The sequence below is a fragment of the Sceloporus occidentalis genome, unplaced genomic scaffold (genome assembly GCF_023333645.1).
Source record: "Sceloporus occidentalis isolate IW3139 unplaced genomic scaffold, rSceOcc1.0.p SCAF_1, whole genome shotgun sequence".
In the NCBI taxonomy this organism is placed as follows: Eukaryota; Metazoa; Chordata; class Lepidosauria; order Squamata; family Phrynosomatidae; genus Sceloporus; species Sceloporus occidentalis.
The window spans coordinates 218223007-218238448 of record NW_028316981.1 but is presented as its reverse complement, the minus strand read 5'-3'; the positions used below and the strand labels follow the sequence as shown (position 1 = coordinate 218238448).

General features: G+C 44.0%; 1 protein-coding gene across 1 annotated transcript in view; it reads right to left on the bottom strand.

Moving 5' to 3' along the window:
* The window catches only part of CLSTN3 (calsyntenin 3), a 39669-nt gene that overhangs the window by 13772 nt on the left and 10455 nt on the right, over window positions 1-15442 (bottom strand). Inside the window, exons 3-12 of the mRNA XM_089488969.1 lie at window positions 15186-15381; window positions 11956-12164; window positions 9515-9664; window positions 5707-5892; window positions 4111-4380; window positions 3004-3116; window positions 2727-2889; window positions 1544-1600; window positions 857-1014; window positions 502-650 (exon numbers count right to left, since the gene is read on the bottom strand). Coding sequence (XP_089345095.1) covers window positions 502-650; window positions 857-1014; window positions 1544-1600; window positions 2727-2889; window positions 3004-3116; window positions 4111-4380; window positions 5707-5892; window positions 9515-9664; window positions 11956-12164; window positions 15186-15381 — 1651 coding nt within the window. The remainder of the gene's footprint in view (window positions 1-501; window positions 651-856; window positions 1015-1543; window positions 1601-2726; window positions 2890-3003; window positions 3117-4110; window positions 4381-5706; window positions 5893-9514; window positions 9665-11955; window positions 12165-15185; window positions 15382-15442) is intronic.

The following is a 15442-nucleotide window of genomic DNA, read 5'->3' as shown; positions in this document are numbered from 1 at the left end:
CAGCCCTTCCACTGCTCAGATCCACCTAATAAAGTTAGAAGTTACAAAATAAAAGTGAAAAAGCAGCAATACTTATTAAGAGTAAAAATAAGACATGAAAGAAAGAAACACATACCCACCTTGAATCATTGTGGAAGAAAGGCGGGATATAAATCCTTGAAATAAATAAATACTGTAGAGCAAAAATTTTTGATTTTATTATTTACGTTTTACTGCTGGCTCTTAACGCCTTAATATTTTAAAGCCTGCATTAAAACGTTATGAAATTTATATATTTTTATATTTATTAAATAAATACTATTTGTTTTAATATATTTGCCAGGCAGGCCTAAATAAGTGGTATACAGAAATCAAGAAATCTGTAAAGCATCTTGTACATTGCTGCCACTAAACAGGTGAGCAAAATACTATTAATGTGTACAGCAGAATGGTATCTGCCCCCAAACCCCAAAGTAAAGCAATATGCAGGATTCTTAGACAGCTGCAAGTATCATTACTTACTTCACAGTAGTGGTCAGCTTGAGGGGTCGGACTCCAGGAGTAGCAAAGCGTAGTGAGTTCATGTAGGCTACATGCTGGATTGCATGATTGAAGGTTTCTACATCATCACCCTCCAAAGTGAGAAGAGACTGAGAGGGGTTCACATGGACCTGTAGGGGAAGAAGGAAGGAAGGAAATGGCTTTGAGGTTGATAATGTGTCAAGGATCCCAGCTAGTGGTCAGGAGACATATAGGAGGACACAAGGAGATTTTGCTGTAGACAGGAGCAAGCACAGTCTGGGAAGCCAAGCCAAGGTGCTAGAAGAAGGAAGGGAGGGAGGGAGTTCATGCCATCAGAAGCCAGGGAAAGGTGTACCTTCATCCCTTTGCCAAGGCTGTCAAAATCGCTGTAGTCCAGCCCCTCGCGACAGGCATAGAGACATTCTATCACCTCCCGGCTCTCAAGGCTGCCAGGGCGTGCAGTGAAGCCAGCCAGGTAACCGTGGAAGTAGTGGTGAATCGGCAGAGGGTCTCCTAAGGGGGATACAGGAGGAGGGATGGTGTGAGAGACAGATGAAAAGAAAGGAGGGGGGAGAACAGAACAAAGACAGCAAAATAATGCAGATAGGAGGAGGAGAGACTGAAAAAGTTGAAAGGGGAGGGAAAATGTCTTGGATGCACAGCCAGCAGAAAGACAGAGCAAAGAAGATGGAGGCTGGGAGTCTGCAGACCCTGTTTGTTCTTTGTGGTTTCAGAGAAGAACAAATTTCCCAAAAGACAGTTTGGGCAAAAGGAAGAGCAAAAGATAAATGATGGGGAATCTCAAAAGGTAACACTTTTAACTCTTCTCTCACAGACTAACTTTGATGCATTTTGCCCCATTTTCAAGCCCTCTCACAAACCACAAAGATTAAACCACCATCATGCCCAAAAGAAGCTATTTGACCAAGCTGTCAAGATGCCAAGACCTTTTTCCCAGAGGGGAGGGAAAAGAAATGGTCAAGGGAAAATGAGAAATGTCATGCGTGGAGAGGCATGCTTGGTGACAAAGAATGTACTGTACCTTGCCCTATATCTGTGGAATTCTCATTCACTTTTATTTTCTCTTTGTTTTTCTCCTCTGCAAAATAAAATAAAATTCAGAGCATTGAACAAATATTACTCATTGAAAGCTTCCTAGAAACCAAGGAGGACAGCACTTCTGGCTCATCCAGCCATTGGGTTTTCTTTCTCACATGCAATTCACTGCAAGAAGCAGCAGCCAAAAATCCACAATGCCCAGCTTTGCAATTTAAGAGAAACTGTACCTGAGGTTTGAGAAAGAAGGCAAGAAAGCCATACCTTCTTAATTTCCAAGCTAGAAACCGGAACACCATTTTCACTAAGATAACTGAATAGTGGTTAATCCCATCCCCTCACAGCCAGTGTTTGCCAAGATGTCTCTATACATCCAGCTGAAAACCATTCAGTGAGCCCTCATGGATGGAAGCAAACTTTCTGCCTGGCATTAGCTGAAGTTTTTGCACATAATACTAAAAAATACTGTGTCTTAATGATATACTATGGCGGGTTACACACCGCCATATAGTACGTATTGTATACGTACTAGGGTTAGGAAGGGGCGGTGCTTCCGCACCCCCCTAAACCTAGTACGTATACAATACGTACAAGATGGCAGCGCCCCTTCCACATGGGCGCCACCATCTTTACGTACTGGACGCATAGCTTCCAGACGTGTCGCGGCGCCTATGACGTCGCAAATGTGCCAGCGGCGCCTCGCGACGTCATAGAGGCGCCGCAAAAAGAAGCTCTGAAATGGAGCTTCTTTTTTGCTCCGCGCGGGAGCCGCGCGGTTTAGCTGCTACGGCTCCCTCGCGGAGCAAATGGCGCCGGCGGAGGAACGCCGCAAAGCGGCGGTTTGTATCCCGCCATAAAACAGCTTTTATGTGTTAACAGCTAGTTAATTTATACACAGTAAATTGCATGCTCTTAATGTGGTCACTAATATTTAGGTTTGATAATTAAATAACTATTGCACAGATTTAAGTTAAAAAATCTGGATCTTTTGGTCCAGTTTCTTTCCTCTTGGGAACATTTAAACTTTATTTTCTCCTGAAAATATTTTAATTTTTTCTACTTCCAAACATGATGAATTGTGCATCTGTTTCATGACAAGAGACAATCAAGGATTTTGAATTACCAATTCCATTTCCCTTTTCAGCCTGCCAAATATAGAGTGTACTCACCAGCCCAGCAGGCTCCAATCATGAGGGAAGATTCACGCCGTGGGGAGTGGATAAGACCATTGTCATGGATCAGTGCAGGGTCATAGGACACACCATCCACATAAAGTGTAACAGTGGGAAACTCCAGGTTAAGGGCATAATGGTGCCACTCATCATCACAGACCTGCAGCCGGAGAAAAGGCGAGACCAGTACATCAATGTGATGTGGATGTGTAAGGGGGAAAAGAGAGAGGCAGGGTGGGCCATGAAGAAAATAAGAAGGCACTTCTTTCCTCACCTGCTCCAGTTTCCAGAGGAATTTCACAGGTCTTGCGCTCTCCAGCAATGGCCAGTAGAGAAACGCTATGCGACATCCATGCACAGCCAGGGAATAATGGGAGTAGCCATCTTCTGCAGATGAACACAGAAGGGACATTTGGATAATTAGCAGCAGTAGCAGCAGAATTCTGATCAGTCTGCCCAGCTGACCTGAGATGATTCTCATGCTCCCTTGTGCTGCACTCTTCCCTCTTTATCTGGGATAACCCCAGTAAGAATGTACTATTTTGACCTTATTTCATTCCCACCTCTGATAACAAAACATTTGGAAAATTGTCTTCCCACTCAGCAAGGGTTTTTGACCAATTGTTGTGGGTTTTGGTTTGCACTTTGAGATTTTTTGCCACAAAAAAATTGAAAGGATTTTTTTGTGTGCTAAATTTTTTTCCATAAAACATGTTTTGGTGCTGCTGATGCTAACTAAAAAAACAACACTTGATCTTTTCTCTTTCATATAGGGATGAAAAATCTTCAAGTGACTGACCATTTTCTCAAAGGGCATTCTGCTATATCGAGACACCTCTTCTCACTGAATGAATCATCTTTACTTCCATAGAGCGATGCTTCTGGAGAAGTACATACCGTGTCTAAGTTTGCATGCAAAGATAAATTCGGCCCCTGGTTTGTAGCTCCAGACAAGTCATAATCACAAACCAGCCTTGAAGCCCATTCAGTAGGGAGAGACTCATCTTTTTATACAGGATCCCAATACTGTTGTCAATGAGAGCCCTATTGTTGCCCTTATTCTGGCCCCAAAATGATGCTTGTCTGCCATTTGTCCAAGGACAAGGCAGCAGCTTGAACTGAAGAGGGAAATGACCTCCCGACCCACCCCATTTCCTATTCAGAAATAGACAAAAGAGCACCAGGCTCAAGTGCACCTGAGGTCTGGGCAGCAAGCAAGCAAAGAGAGAACAGAGCCATCAGCATGGCACACACTGGTCTCTCCCCCTAAATACCACTGCCACTCCCCCATCCCCTCCAAGCATCTATTGCCTGAAGGAACTGCCTCATTCTACCTAATAGTGGGGCTAGCTCTAGTTTCAGGAGGGAGGACAAGTCTTACCACTCTGCATGGTGCTGCAGATCACGGTCTCCTCCTCCCTCTTGCTTTTGCTTGATGTCATACCATGTTTCATCCACAGAGACAAAGTAAAATGGTCACTCAGTCCTTCAAGAGCACCTGTTCCACTGCCTATGGGCACCTGGGTTGCCTGGCTGCCATTGAACCAATAGATGAGACTGCTGTCTTGGCTGTAATGGACTGAGAGCCGTGCTGTCCAGTTAGCCATAGGATTAGGGACAGGCAGCAGATCAATCTCACCTGTGGCAGCACCTGTTGAGCACCAGAGAAGAGAGAAGAATCAGAAGACCCATTAGAAGGTTGCTGAAAGGTGCCCCTTGCTAGCAAGAAGGCCAGCCCCCACATGGAAAATCCATGTGGCATTCCCATGTCCATTAAAATCTACCAGAAACATTTTCTGAGCAATCAAAACTTAAATTAACAAACATAAAACAGAGTATCAATGGAGTGTGCTTGTGTAGCTCCCATTCATTTCAGTGGGGATTGCACAGGAGAACATCTCAAGTTGACTGTGCTCTTGGGCCAATAGGCCATATGCTTTTAGTATAGCATAAATATACACCACCATAGCTATGTCATAGATCCTATACTTGCACATTCAGTTGCACAACAGGCCTTGAGCCCACCCAATGCACAACAGCCAACCAGTTCAACCACCAAGTCATAAGCAAGCAAGAGAGGACTGCAGTGATAACAATCTTAGAATCATAGAGTTGGAAGAGACCATTCCAATCCCCTACCATGCAGGAGCTTACAATCAAAGCACCCCCAACAGATGGCCATCCAGACTCTGCTTAAAGACCTCCACCACTCTCTCTCAAACAGATCTTACAGTCAGGAAGTTCCTCCTAAGGTTTCAGTGGAATCTCTTTTCCTGTAGCTTGCATCCATTGCTCCAAGTCCTATTCTCTGGAGCAGCAGAAAACAAGTTTGCTCCATCCTCAATATGATTCCCCTTCAAATATTTAAACAGGTCTATCATATCACCTCTTAATCGTTCTTCTCCAAGCTAAACATACACAGCTTCCTAAGTCTTTCCTCATAAGGCATGGTTTCCAGACCCTTCACCGCCCTCCTCTGGACACACTCCAGCTTCTCAACATCCTATTTGAATTGTGGTGCCCAGAAGCAGTATTCCAGGTGAGGCCTGACCAAAACAGAATGGAGCGATACTATTACTTTCCTTGATTATTATTATTATTATTATTATTATTATTATTATTATCCTTTATTTATAAAGCGCTGTAAATTTACACAGCGCTGTACATACAATCTTTTTAATTGGATGGTTCCCTACCCTCAGGCTTACAATCTAAAAAGACTCTATACTTCTATTCATGCAGCCTAGAATTGCACTGGCTTTTTTAGCTGCCACATCTTACCCTTGTGAAGTGCCCCAATGGGATTCTGGTCTCCATGTCTACAACTCTGCACTGACCCATTGCCCACCTACATGAGGTGGCAGTTCACATGAATTGGCCAGGGATGCCTCTGGAAGGAAATCCCATCCTCCTGTAACACCACCACCTGCTCTTTCTCTCCTCTTCCTAGCATACTTGATGTTAAGACTATACATACCACAGAGTTTGCGCAGAGATTTCTCAGAATAATTGTCCCGATCGCAGCCTTTGGCCACATGGTTTGTTTGCAATTCCACAGTAGCCTGGATGTTCCATAGAGGCTCATCACACGTCTCCAAGTGGATGTTAGGGAAAAGAGCAAGGCTGCCTGTACCTGGAGTGTACTCAATCCTCTTATTCCAACCTGTGGAAGAAGTTTGAACAAAAAATGATCTTAGGAAATATCCAGGCCAGAGTTGTTGGCACAGATTTGGCAAACCTCCCTGAGGTTTATATGGAAATCTAATCTATTATTTGTTTTGTTTTTCATTCCTCCTTTCCTTCTAGGAAGTTTGAAGGAAAGCATGAACTCTCTCTCATACAGTTTCTGCTCAACAGTGGTGGCCCAGGGTCATGCATGAGCTTCTATCCATGCTCATTTCCTTACTGCCCCACTCCTGCTTCATTCTTCTCAACAGTCTCACTTTGCACTCTGTGTATGCTTTTTTTCCCTTAAGGTCCTATTCTGTTCTAGTGGTGTCATCTAGTATTCATAGTTAGCTTTACCCATGCTTTTCTTGCTTTATGCCTGATGCAATATTCCCACAGTTTTTCTTATTCTCTGTACAATTCATTCCCTGTTCATGAAATCAACAAAAATAAATATATGCATCCATCTCCTTAATTTATTTGCACGTGTGTATTATTGCAGAACTGCCTTGGTTCTGGACCCAATTCTTTTTCTTTTCTTTTTTGTCACTGTTGCAGTTTAGGGTTTCTGACCTTAGTGCAGAAGGTGCTGGACTGACTCCTCAATTCTTATTATTCTTGGGGGTCTCCTGTATATATCTAGGGGGTTTATAAATCCAAGCTGATGAGGGATTGGAAGGAAAGGGTATCTTATTAGGCAGGATTGTGGTTAAACCTAAGTTAACATTTTTCTTCGCCTGCCCTGTTATGTGTACAGCCCAGTTGGGCCTTGCCAGGCAGCAGTGAAAGACCCTGGCTGTAGTCCCTTGGGCCTGGAATGCCTCTCTGTCCATTTGCTAGGCTAACATCTTGCTGAATTGTAAAAATAACTGCTTTCTACTACAGCAGGCCCTTGGTATCTGCTAGGGTTTGGTTCCAGGACCCCCAGTTGGTAACAAAATCCATGTATGCTCAAGTCTCAATAAATACAATGGGATAGTGAAATGGTGTCGCTTATATAAAATGGCAAAATCAAGGTTTTCTTTTTGGAATATATATATATTTAAAATATTTTCAAACTGTGGATGCTTGAATCCGTGGATAAAAAATATCAGTGGATATGGAGGGGTGACTGTACTTTTGGCACAATTAGCTGCTGGTGGTATAATTCATTATGTTCTTGTTGCTGCTTGTTTTATAAATTCATGTTTTTAAAGTTTTGTTGGGTATGTTATACTTGTTAGTCATCATGTAAATCCTTATGATTAGGCCTATGTGTCTTATGTCCAGGTTATTTGGCAGACCGTGTCTCTCTACATGAGCTTGCCTGGATCCTGGAGATTATCAGATGGGGGACAAAACGTCCTTGTCCCGTCCTTTTCCCGTTCTCATAGCGCAACTGCAAGAAGATTTTCATACAACGTTGCACTTATCCGGACATTATGTCATCCAGAAAGTGCGATTGACTGCAACCACGCAAAAGACTTTCAAACGACGTCACGCAGATCCTGTCATTGAAGCGGCATTGCCTGGCATTTTGCATTAATGGGAATTTGCGTTAATGCAGTCCTGCACAACTTGGCATTAGGTAGGGGCCAAAATTAAAATAGGTTAAACATCTTCAGGCTGCAGATAGATTTATATTAAATATTAATTAATTATAAATAATTAATATTTATTAATAACATTAATTGCTTCCTCCTACTCTGCCTGGCCCTCTCCTTGGGAGAAAGCTGAGCAGCAGGAGGGCCTTCTCCTCCTCTGCCTGGACTTCTCCTCAGGAGAAAGCCAAACAGCAGAGGAGCCTTACAGGGCGAGTGTTTGCCCGTCCTCCTCCAAACAAAGCAGGGCAGTGGAGGAGCCTTGCATGGCAATCATTTGCCCATCTTCTTCCTCTGTCACATGGTCTTCTCCTTGGGAGAAAGACAGGCAGCGGAGGAGTCTTGCAGGGCAAGCTTTTCCCCGTTCTCCATCTCCTCCTCCACCACCTGACCTTCTCCTTGGGAGAAAGCAGGCAGTGGAGGAGCTTTGTAGGGTGAGTGTTTGCCTGTCCTCCTCTTCTTCCACCGCCTGGCCTTCTCCTCAGGAGAAAGCCTTGCAGTGTGAGCATTTGCCCCTTCCTCCTCCTCCTCTGTATGGCCCACTCCTCAGGAGGAGGCTGACCCATGGATGTGCCTTGAAGTCCTTCCACATCCCTGTGGGCCACCCAAAATCATTTTGGCCCAGGGCCATATGTCGTGCATGCCTGTGTTAATACAATGCCACTTCAATGACGGACAATAGCGCTGTGATCTGAAAGCCTTTTCTGCAATCACAGTTAAAGATGGGATAAGGACAGGGGAGTAATCCCATCCTTATGCCGTCTCCATGTCATGATCTCCCTTGAGATCATCCAGAGAGGCCCTGCTCTTAGTCCCACCATGATCACAAATATGGTTGGTGGGAACACAAGTGGCACTGGAGAACCTGGATATTCCTAGAGATGTGTTCTCTTAGGTAAAAAGAATAGTGGGGGGTTTTATTTGCATTTTTTCCATATTCATGGAGGTCCTTCACCCTTAACCCCAGCAAATGTGGAGGGACCACTGCAATTCTATTTTAATATTCACTTTTTAATGTTATAATTGTATTGTTCTTTGAAATTATAAGCCACTTTTAAGTCCCATTTTTGGGGGGAGGGAATGCAGGATACAAATAAATAGGGAAAGGGGAGGAGGAGGGGAAGTGGCAATGCTACAGAGTAGATGTCAAACCTAGGGCCAAAGCTAATGATGTCTCATGGGGGCACTGAATGACATCTGTCAAACTGGGGAGAGCCTTGATTGTGCTGGGGGCCTCAGGTGTACAGAAAGACCTCTCTAGTTAGTATCAGTAATAAAAACAACTCTAGCAAACGATCTAAAAAATGCATGGGTATTATGCAATGTAGACTCGGGTATATTCAAAACAACCTGCCTCACCCTGAATTTTCAATTGTTTTTCCTGCCAGCAACCATCTGTAAATTGCACTCCAGATGAAAACAAAGATGAAATTGTGTGATTAAACAAATACAAAAGTAAAAAGTAAAGCAAAGATTTGCAGCAAAATGTTATTTTTGGCAACATTGCCATCATTGCAGCGATTATTATTTCTGCACTGCTACCAATGTACATGGTAATTACAGAGTGAATTAAGCGAGAAAATCAGGTCCCTGATTCAAGGACTTTACAATCTGAATTTATGTTATTAGGTTTGAGACATTTAGCTGATTAACTCGTTCGGTTAATCACATAACTAACTCCTTTCACTTTATTAAAAAGGTGTTTTCAACTAATCTCAGGTAACACATTTATGTAAAAAAATACCATCTTAAATTACCAAAAAAAAAAAAATTATGATGCGTTCCATCTTCAAAGGCATTCCTCCTTCTCTCAGATTCAGGAGCACACTACTACAAAATCTGTATTAGTGGCACAGAAATGTACTTGCTATTGCTACTTGCTATAAGTATCAGACCAGGTAATTTAGGGTGAAAGGACAACTGATAAGGTAAGGAAGGGAGAACACTAAAAACTAAACACCAAAGGGTTCAGAGACCAGTTTGGGGAAGTAAAGGGATGACGGGGAAGGAAATGTTCCCAAGGAAAGGTCCTCCTACCTTGCCAACTGGGTTTGCAGGTGGGCTTCACCTGGATCTCCACCTCAGCATCATCAGAGGCCCGTTTCTTGCCACAGTCATAGGCTGTCACAGTAAACTTATAGAGGCGCTCACTGCTGTACTGAAGTTTCTCAGTGTTTTCAATATTCCCTGGCCAAAACAGTAAGGATGAGTTAAAAGGTTGAAAAACATGAAAGCCAACCAAGAAATGCAAACTTGAAAGAAAAAAAAAGGGGGGGGGGGATGCAGCATTAAAGGTATACAATGGGAGGCAACATGAAAAAGTGGAGAAAGGGAAAGAAGGAAATCAAAAAGGAAATTTTAGGAAAAGAAATATGTATACTCATGGTATGAAAAAAGGAAGGAAATTTGGTATGAATGTGAGTATGGCGGGGATGAGAAAGGAAGGGAGAAGGGGAGGGAGAGAGAAAGAAACATAATGGGCGCACACTCCTAATAATTTCAGTAATCCCCCTAGTAACAGAGTTCACCGTTTCCAAACTTTGAGCCATTCTGAACTTTATATGGCAGAAGTCACATTGCTGCTAAACTCTGCCCATGATACATTTGGGAATTCAAATCTGCCCTTCTCACTTTCTATGTTTACTGCCGGAAACATCAGAACAGCATAAGGGTACAAAAAGACTAGATATAGTACTTATAACTAGAGAAGGGAAAAGGTGGATTTGAGTACTTTTGTGGCTAACGGATATATTTTAGTATATGATTTAACAGAGTCCACAAAGCTTATGCTTAAATATTTCAGTTAATCTCAAAGGTGCTGTAAAGCCTTCCTTCTGTTCCCACCACCACCACCACCACACTCACAGACCACTTTTCCTTTTAATGGTGAAACAGAGTGACATGGCTGTCTCCCTGCAAACTTATAACTGGATTACATTTTTAGGTGCACACTGACACTTTACAATGTAATGCAGGCACATACCTCAGAGGACCACTTTAGTTACATTCTGTGGTAAACCCACACCTGCAGCTACCTGTGCCCTGCATTAGTAAATATCATGAGAACCAGAATAAATTTTTAAAGAGAAATCTTACCTGAGTCTTTTCTGAACAAACTTCAGACACCAAGTCTGCTAAAGCCTTTCTCTGGCTCAGTACAGACAGGCACATTGCAGCGACATTAGGGCTCGATAGGGCTGGGCGTCAAGGCTCATCCAGCCCTAGTGATGTCGCAGGTGTGTGCGCCCATCCATACAGCGGACGCCACAGCTCTGCAGCTTTGGCGCTGCATACAGACACCTCTCAACAGAAGCAGCATCATAGGGCTGCATCACTGCAAAAAAGAAGCTGCCTAGAGGAGTGGTGTTTTGCCACCCATGTGAACCGGGCCTTTGTTAATGTCAAGCACATAACCTAGCACTGTGGTTCCTGAAATTTGTTTACTGAATTTTGAAATATGTGAAGAAGTATTCACACACACCTAACAGACCATTATGACATTTGGCACCACCCAGTGAAAAAATCAATATGCTGAAGATACATGAATAAACTCTTTTTAAAAAAAAATATGGCAGAACATTTGTTTTAAGGCTGTGAATGGGACCAGAAGAATGGCAATGGGATTAGGGGGTGTTTAACCTGCTATGAGAGTCAGCATGGTTTAGTGGTTTAAGAGCTGGACTATGACTCTGGAGAGCAAGGTTCAATTCCCAGGTCAGCCATAAAACCCACTGAGTGACCTTGTGCAAGTCACACTCTCTCAGGCTCAGAGGAAGGCAATGACAAGTCTCCTCTAAACAAACCCTGCCAAAAAAAATCTCATTATAGGTCCACCTTAGGGTTGCCAGAAGTCAGAAATGACTTGAAGGCATACCACACACACATAACCGCCTATATTCCTGCTACTGTCCACTCAGTAGTGCCACTGTCCAGCTGCCAGCTCATGGGAGAATACTGGGCCCATGCCCATGCAGACAGGAATGGGCATGTGGTGAGAGGGAAAATGATCATTATGTCTTTATTGTACCCCACACCTTGCAGTTCCTGCATTAAAACAGGCAACCTCCAACACCTGCTTTTTAGTTAAAAACAAAAACAAAACACCATGTTGTCTAGTATTCAAAGGAATCTTTGAGCAGCTTTGAGACTAATTGAAAGAGAAAAATTGGTAGTATGAGATTTTGTAGACCTCAGCCTACTTCCTGCGAGGCACAAGAAGCATCTGAGGAAGTAGACTCAAGTCTAGGAAAGCTCACGCTACCAACTTCTGTCTTTCAGTTAGTCTCAAAGGTGCTGCAAGATCCCTTTGCATACTGAGTTTCTAGACTAACATGGCTATATCTTTGAATTCTGCCATATTGTCTAGTTTGCCTTCAATATCACAGCAACTGTCTCATTCCTAAACCTGTATGATTCACAACAATATTTCCCCAGTTTATGTGGCCACTTAGCATCCAGGGACCAGTTCATGTCCTCACCGTCATTGTCAATGAGGAAAGGGACGTTTGGAGTCAGGATCTCATAGTAGCAGATCTGGCTATACTGAGGGGAGCAGTCACCATCAATGGCTTCCACACGCAGGATGCGATCATAGAGCTTCCCTTCTGTCACTGCCACATGGTAAAGCTTATCCACAAAGACTGGAGCAAACTCGTTGACATCATTCACCCGCACATGAACAGTGGCCCTGAGCAAAAAAGAGTCAATGAAGAGCTGAGTCCATGAACTCATTTCTGAAGAGAGATGCTGAGCCTATAACTTCCATGGAAAACTGAATTCTCTCTATGCCCTTCTTTTCAAAGGTGTAAGAGTCGGCAGTAGTTACTCAGTGATCAGAGGATTGTCCTCTACACTTGCTCAGGAGTATTATTTCTTGCTTCATAGATGGGCATTGGCAATTAAAGAATCCAGGACTGAACTGAGGTAGCGCTTACCACAAATTTAAATCCTGGCTGATTCATGTTGCCTCTAACAAGCAGAATCTCAAAGAACACAAAACTACAGTTAAGCGTGGAAATACAAGAGTCACACTTTCCAAGATCCCATAATTAATCAAGGCACAGAGGAAACAAGCCTGTCAACTTCAGCAGAGGTTTCATAGGGTTAAGGTTAAAGCATCCAAGAAACCATCTGAAACGGTGCACAAGAGTTTGCACTATGCATAGTGCACACATAGTGCACACATGCACCATCATTGGCGGGATACATACCGCCATTTAGTACGTATAGGATACGTACTAGGGTTAGGAAGGGGCGGTGCTTCCGCACCCCCCCTAACCCTAGTACGTATCCTATACGTACAAGATGGCGGCGCCCCTTCCACATGGGTGCCGCCATCTTTACGTATCGGACGCTGAGCGTCCGTACGTGTCGCAGCCTTTATGACGTAGCGAGTGCGCCCCTGGCGCCTCGCTACATCACAAACGCGACTGAAAAAGAAGCTCCATTTTGGAGCTTCTTTTTCGGTCCGCGCGGGAGCCGTGCCGTCTGAAGGCTCCGGCTCCCCCACGGATCTACCGGCGGCGGCGGCAGACCGCCGCAAAGCGGCGGTTTGTACCCCGCCGTTGTCAATAAGGAAAGGGAAGGGCTACTGCTTAGGATCTGAACACCTGCTTTACATGCAGAGGATTCCAGGCTCAGCATCCAGCATCTCTAGGCAGGACCAGGGAAGTCTCTGAATAGCTTCTACCATATAAGTGAGCTTCCTTGTGTCCTTAGTCCTACTTCAGATTTCACCTCAGCTCAGACTGGCCTGGAGACAGGCAAGATCACAGATTTGAGGTGATCTGAGGCCCTGTAAGCATGGGCCAAAGAAGCATTGTCTCCTAGGTCCTCTTAGTGGGGAGTTCTTGGTCCTGGTGTGAACAGTTCAGGCAATGTCTGCCTAGGGTTGCCATATCCTGGTTTTGGTCAGGACATTCCTGATTTTTCAGCCTTTGGGGATGTCGCAGTCCAGTTTTAGAAGAATGTCCCACCACCGCTTTGGTGTGGTGGCGGTGGCTTGTGAGGCCTGGCAAGTCCACCAGGCCTCACTTGGGGCTGGATGGTTGGGGCCTTCTCAGCCACCGGTGCCACCTCCCTGATCCTGCGGCAAGGCTAAGGGAGACCTCCCTGGGCCTGAGGCACAGGCGGCACAGCAACCCCTCCCTGGAAATGAGGCACAGCATGAATTTATGTTAATGGGGTTTTTCTAGTTTTATTAATGCTTTTGGGTTTTAGTTGGTCATGTCCTCCATTTATTTATTTAATTTCTATCCCACCTTTCTCCCTGAAGGGACCCAAGGCAGTTCACATTAACAATTTTTCTTGAATGGCCTACATTTTCTCCTACATTTTCCCCAGTTTCATGGTAGAGAATTATGGCAACCCTACGTCTGCCCCATACAGCACCAAAACGAGGTATACCCCTTATAACAAATTCACTCTGTACAAATTTGTATCTTCCAGGAAGATTCAGAGCTCCCTGTTGTGATGCCAGGTGGCTGTCTACACCACATCCTGCTGTGCTACCTGGTGCATCTGCTGCCACAGCAAGTCACTTGTTCTAAAGTCAGAAGGAGGCATCCAGCCACATGATTGACACTGGGCGTCTTGTCCTGACCTCAAAGGGAACGATTCATGGAGGTGGCAGCACCAGACAGCACAGTGGGACACATATGCAAACAACTGCCCTGCATTGCAATGGGAGTGCCAGGTAATGCGGGGACATGGCACAGCTCCAGGGCCAGAATACTCTGGGCTGACTTCAGAGTATTCTGGCCTATACACACAGGCTGCTTTATCACACCAGCAGGCAAACGAGATTTAAATGAGAATTAGACTAGAAAAAAACAAGAAACGTCGTGTGATAAACTTTAGACATTTCCTGGTTTTCTCTAGTTTAAATCTCGTTTAAATCCTGTTTGCCCGCTAGTGTGATAAAGCAAGGGCCTTAGACAAGCAATTACCAGTCAGCTCTCCCATTCTAACCCCCACCGCCCAACATCAAATTAATAATTCTTATCTATTTTATAGGATTTTTGTAAAGACTAACAAGAGCAGAACTGAACATTATGAGAAAATATACAAGTTCCTAAACCCTGTTTCCCTTGTAAGACTAGGGTAGAGGTATTTTCTATGAAGAAAGAAGCCATTAGCCTTCCCTCTACCTATCAGTTCTCCCTGACAAACATCCTTCCCAGGTTATTTTTCATCATATTCTTTGCAGTCATCTTTGGAAGTAAGTCATATGGGCAGATAGAAGTCTTGTGGGGCAGGAAGCATTTGCAGAGGAATCAATGGGTACAGGATTGCTCAGGCTACTCCATTTGTTACCACCACTTTTTTCCTTCAAGCATCCCATCACCACTCACATTACATCAGCAAACATAAGTTTTGTACCACACTTTCTGAGACATCATGTTATTCCATCCTACGGTTTGAAGTATTTTAGAGCATAAGCAAATGCTACACAGACCACGTTAATAAAATTTACTAACAATCAAAGAAATGTGGTATTAGAGGGGCATTCAGTCAAAACTTAACTACTCTACAGACTTTTAAATATCCTACAGAAATCTGAAACAAAATACTTCACATTTCCTGAAGGAAGATTTTTCTGTGGGGCTTAATCCAAGACTGTCATAAATGGTATTCCTCTAAAACCCTTGACAAGTTAAGGGGAAAGTAGCATTAGCACCACTCTGAATCCAATAAACTTTGGTCTTACTTGTGGGATTTCTTGGTGTTGGTACCATCTGGTCCCTCACCACAGTCATAGGCCTGGATGGTGAAGGTGTGCTCCTTGTGAGCTTCGCAGTCCACTGGCTCTTTGGCCCGGATCAACCCCTCGCCTGTTGCTTTGTCCAGGATCACTGCTTCAAAAGGCACCCCTGCCCCATGAATCCGGAATCCACAAATTTCACCTGGGTCCCCAGAAGAAAGGAATAGAAAGAGGAAAGGGGGAGAAATACATGAAGCAAGCAC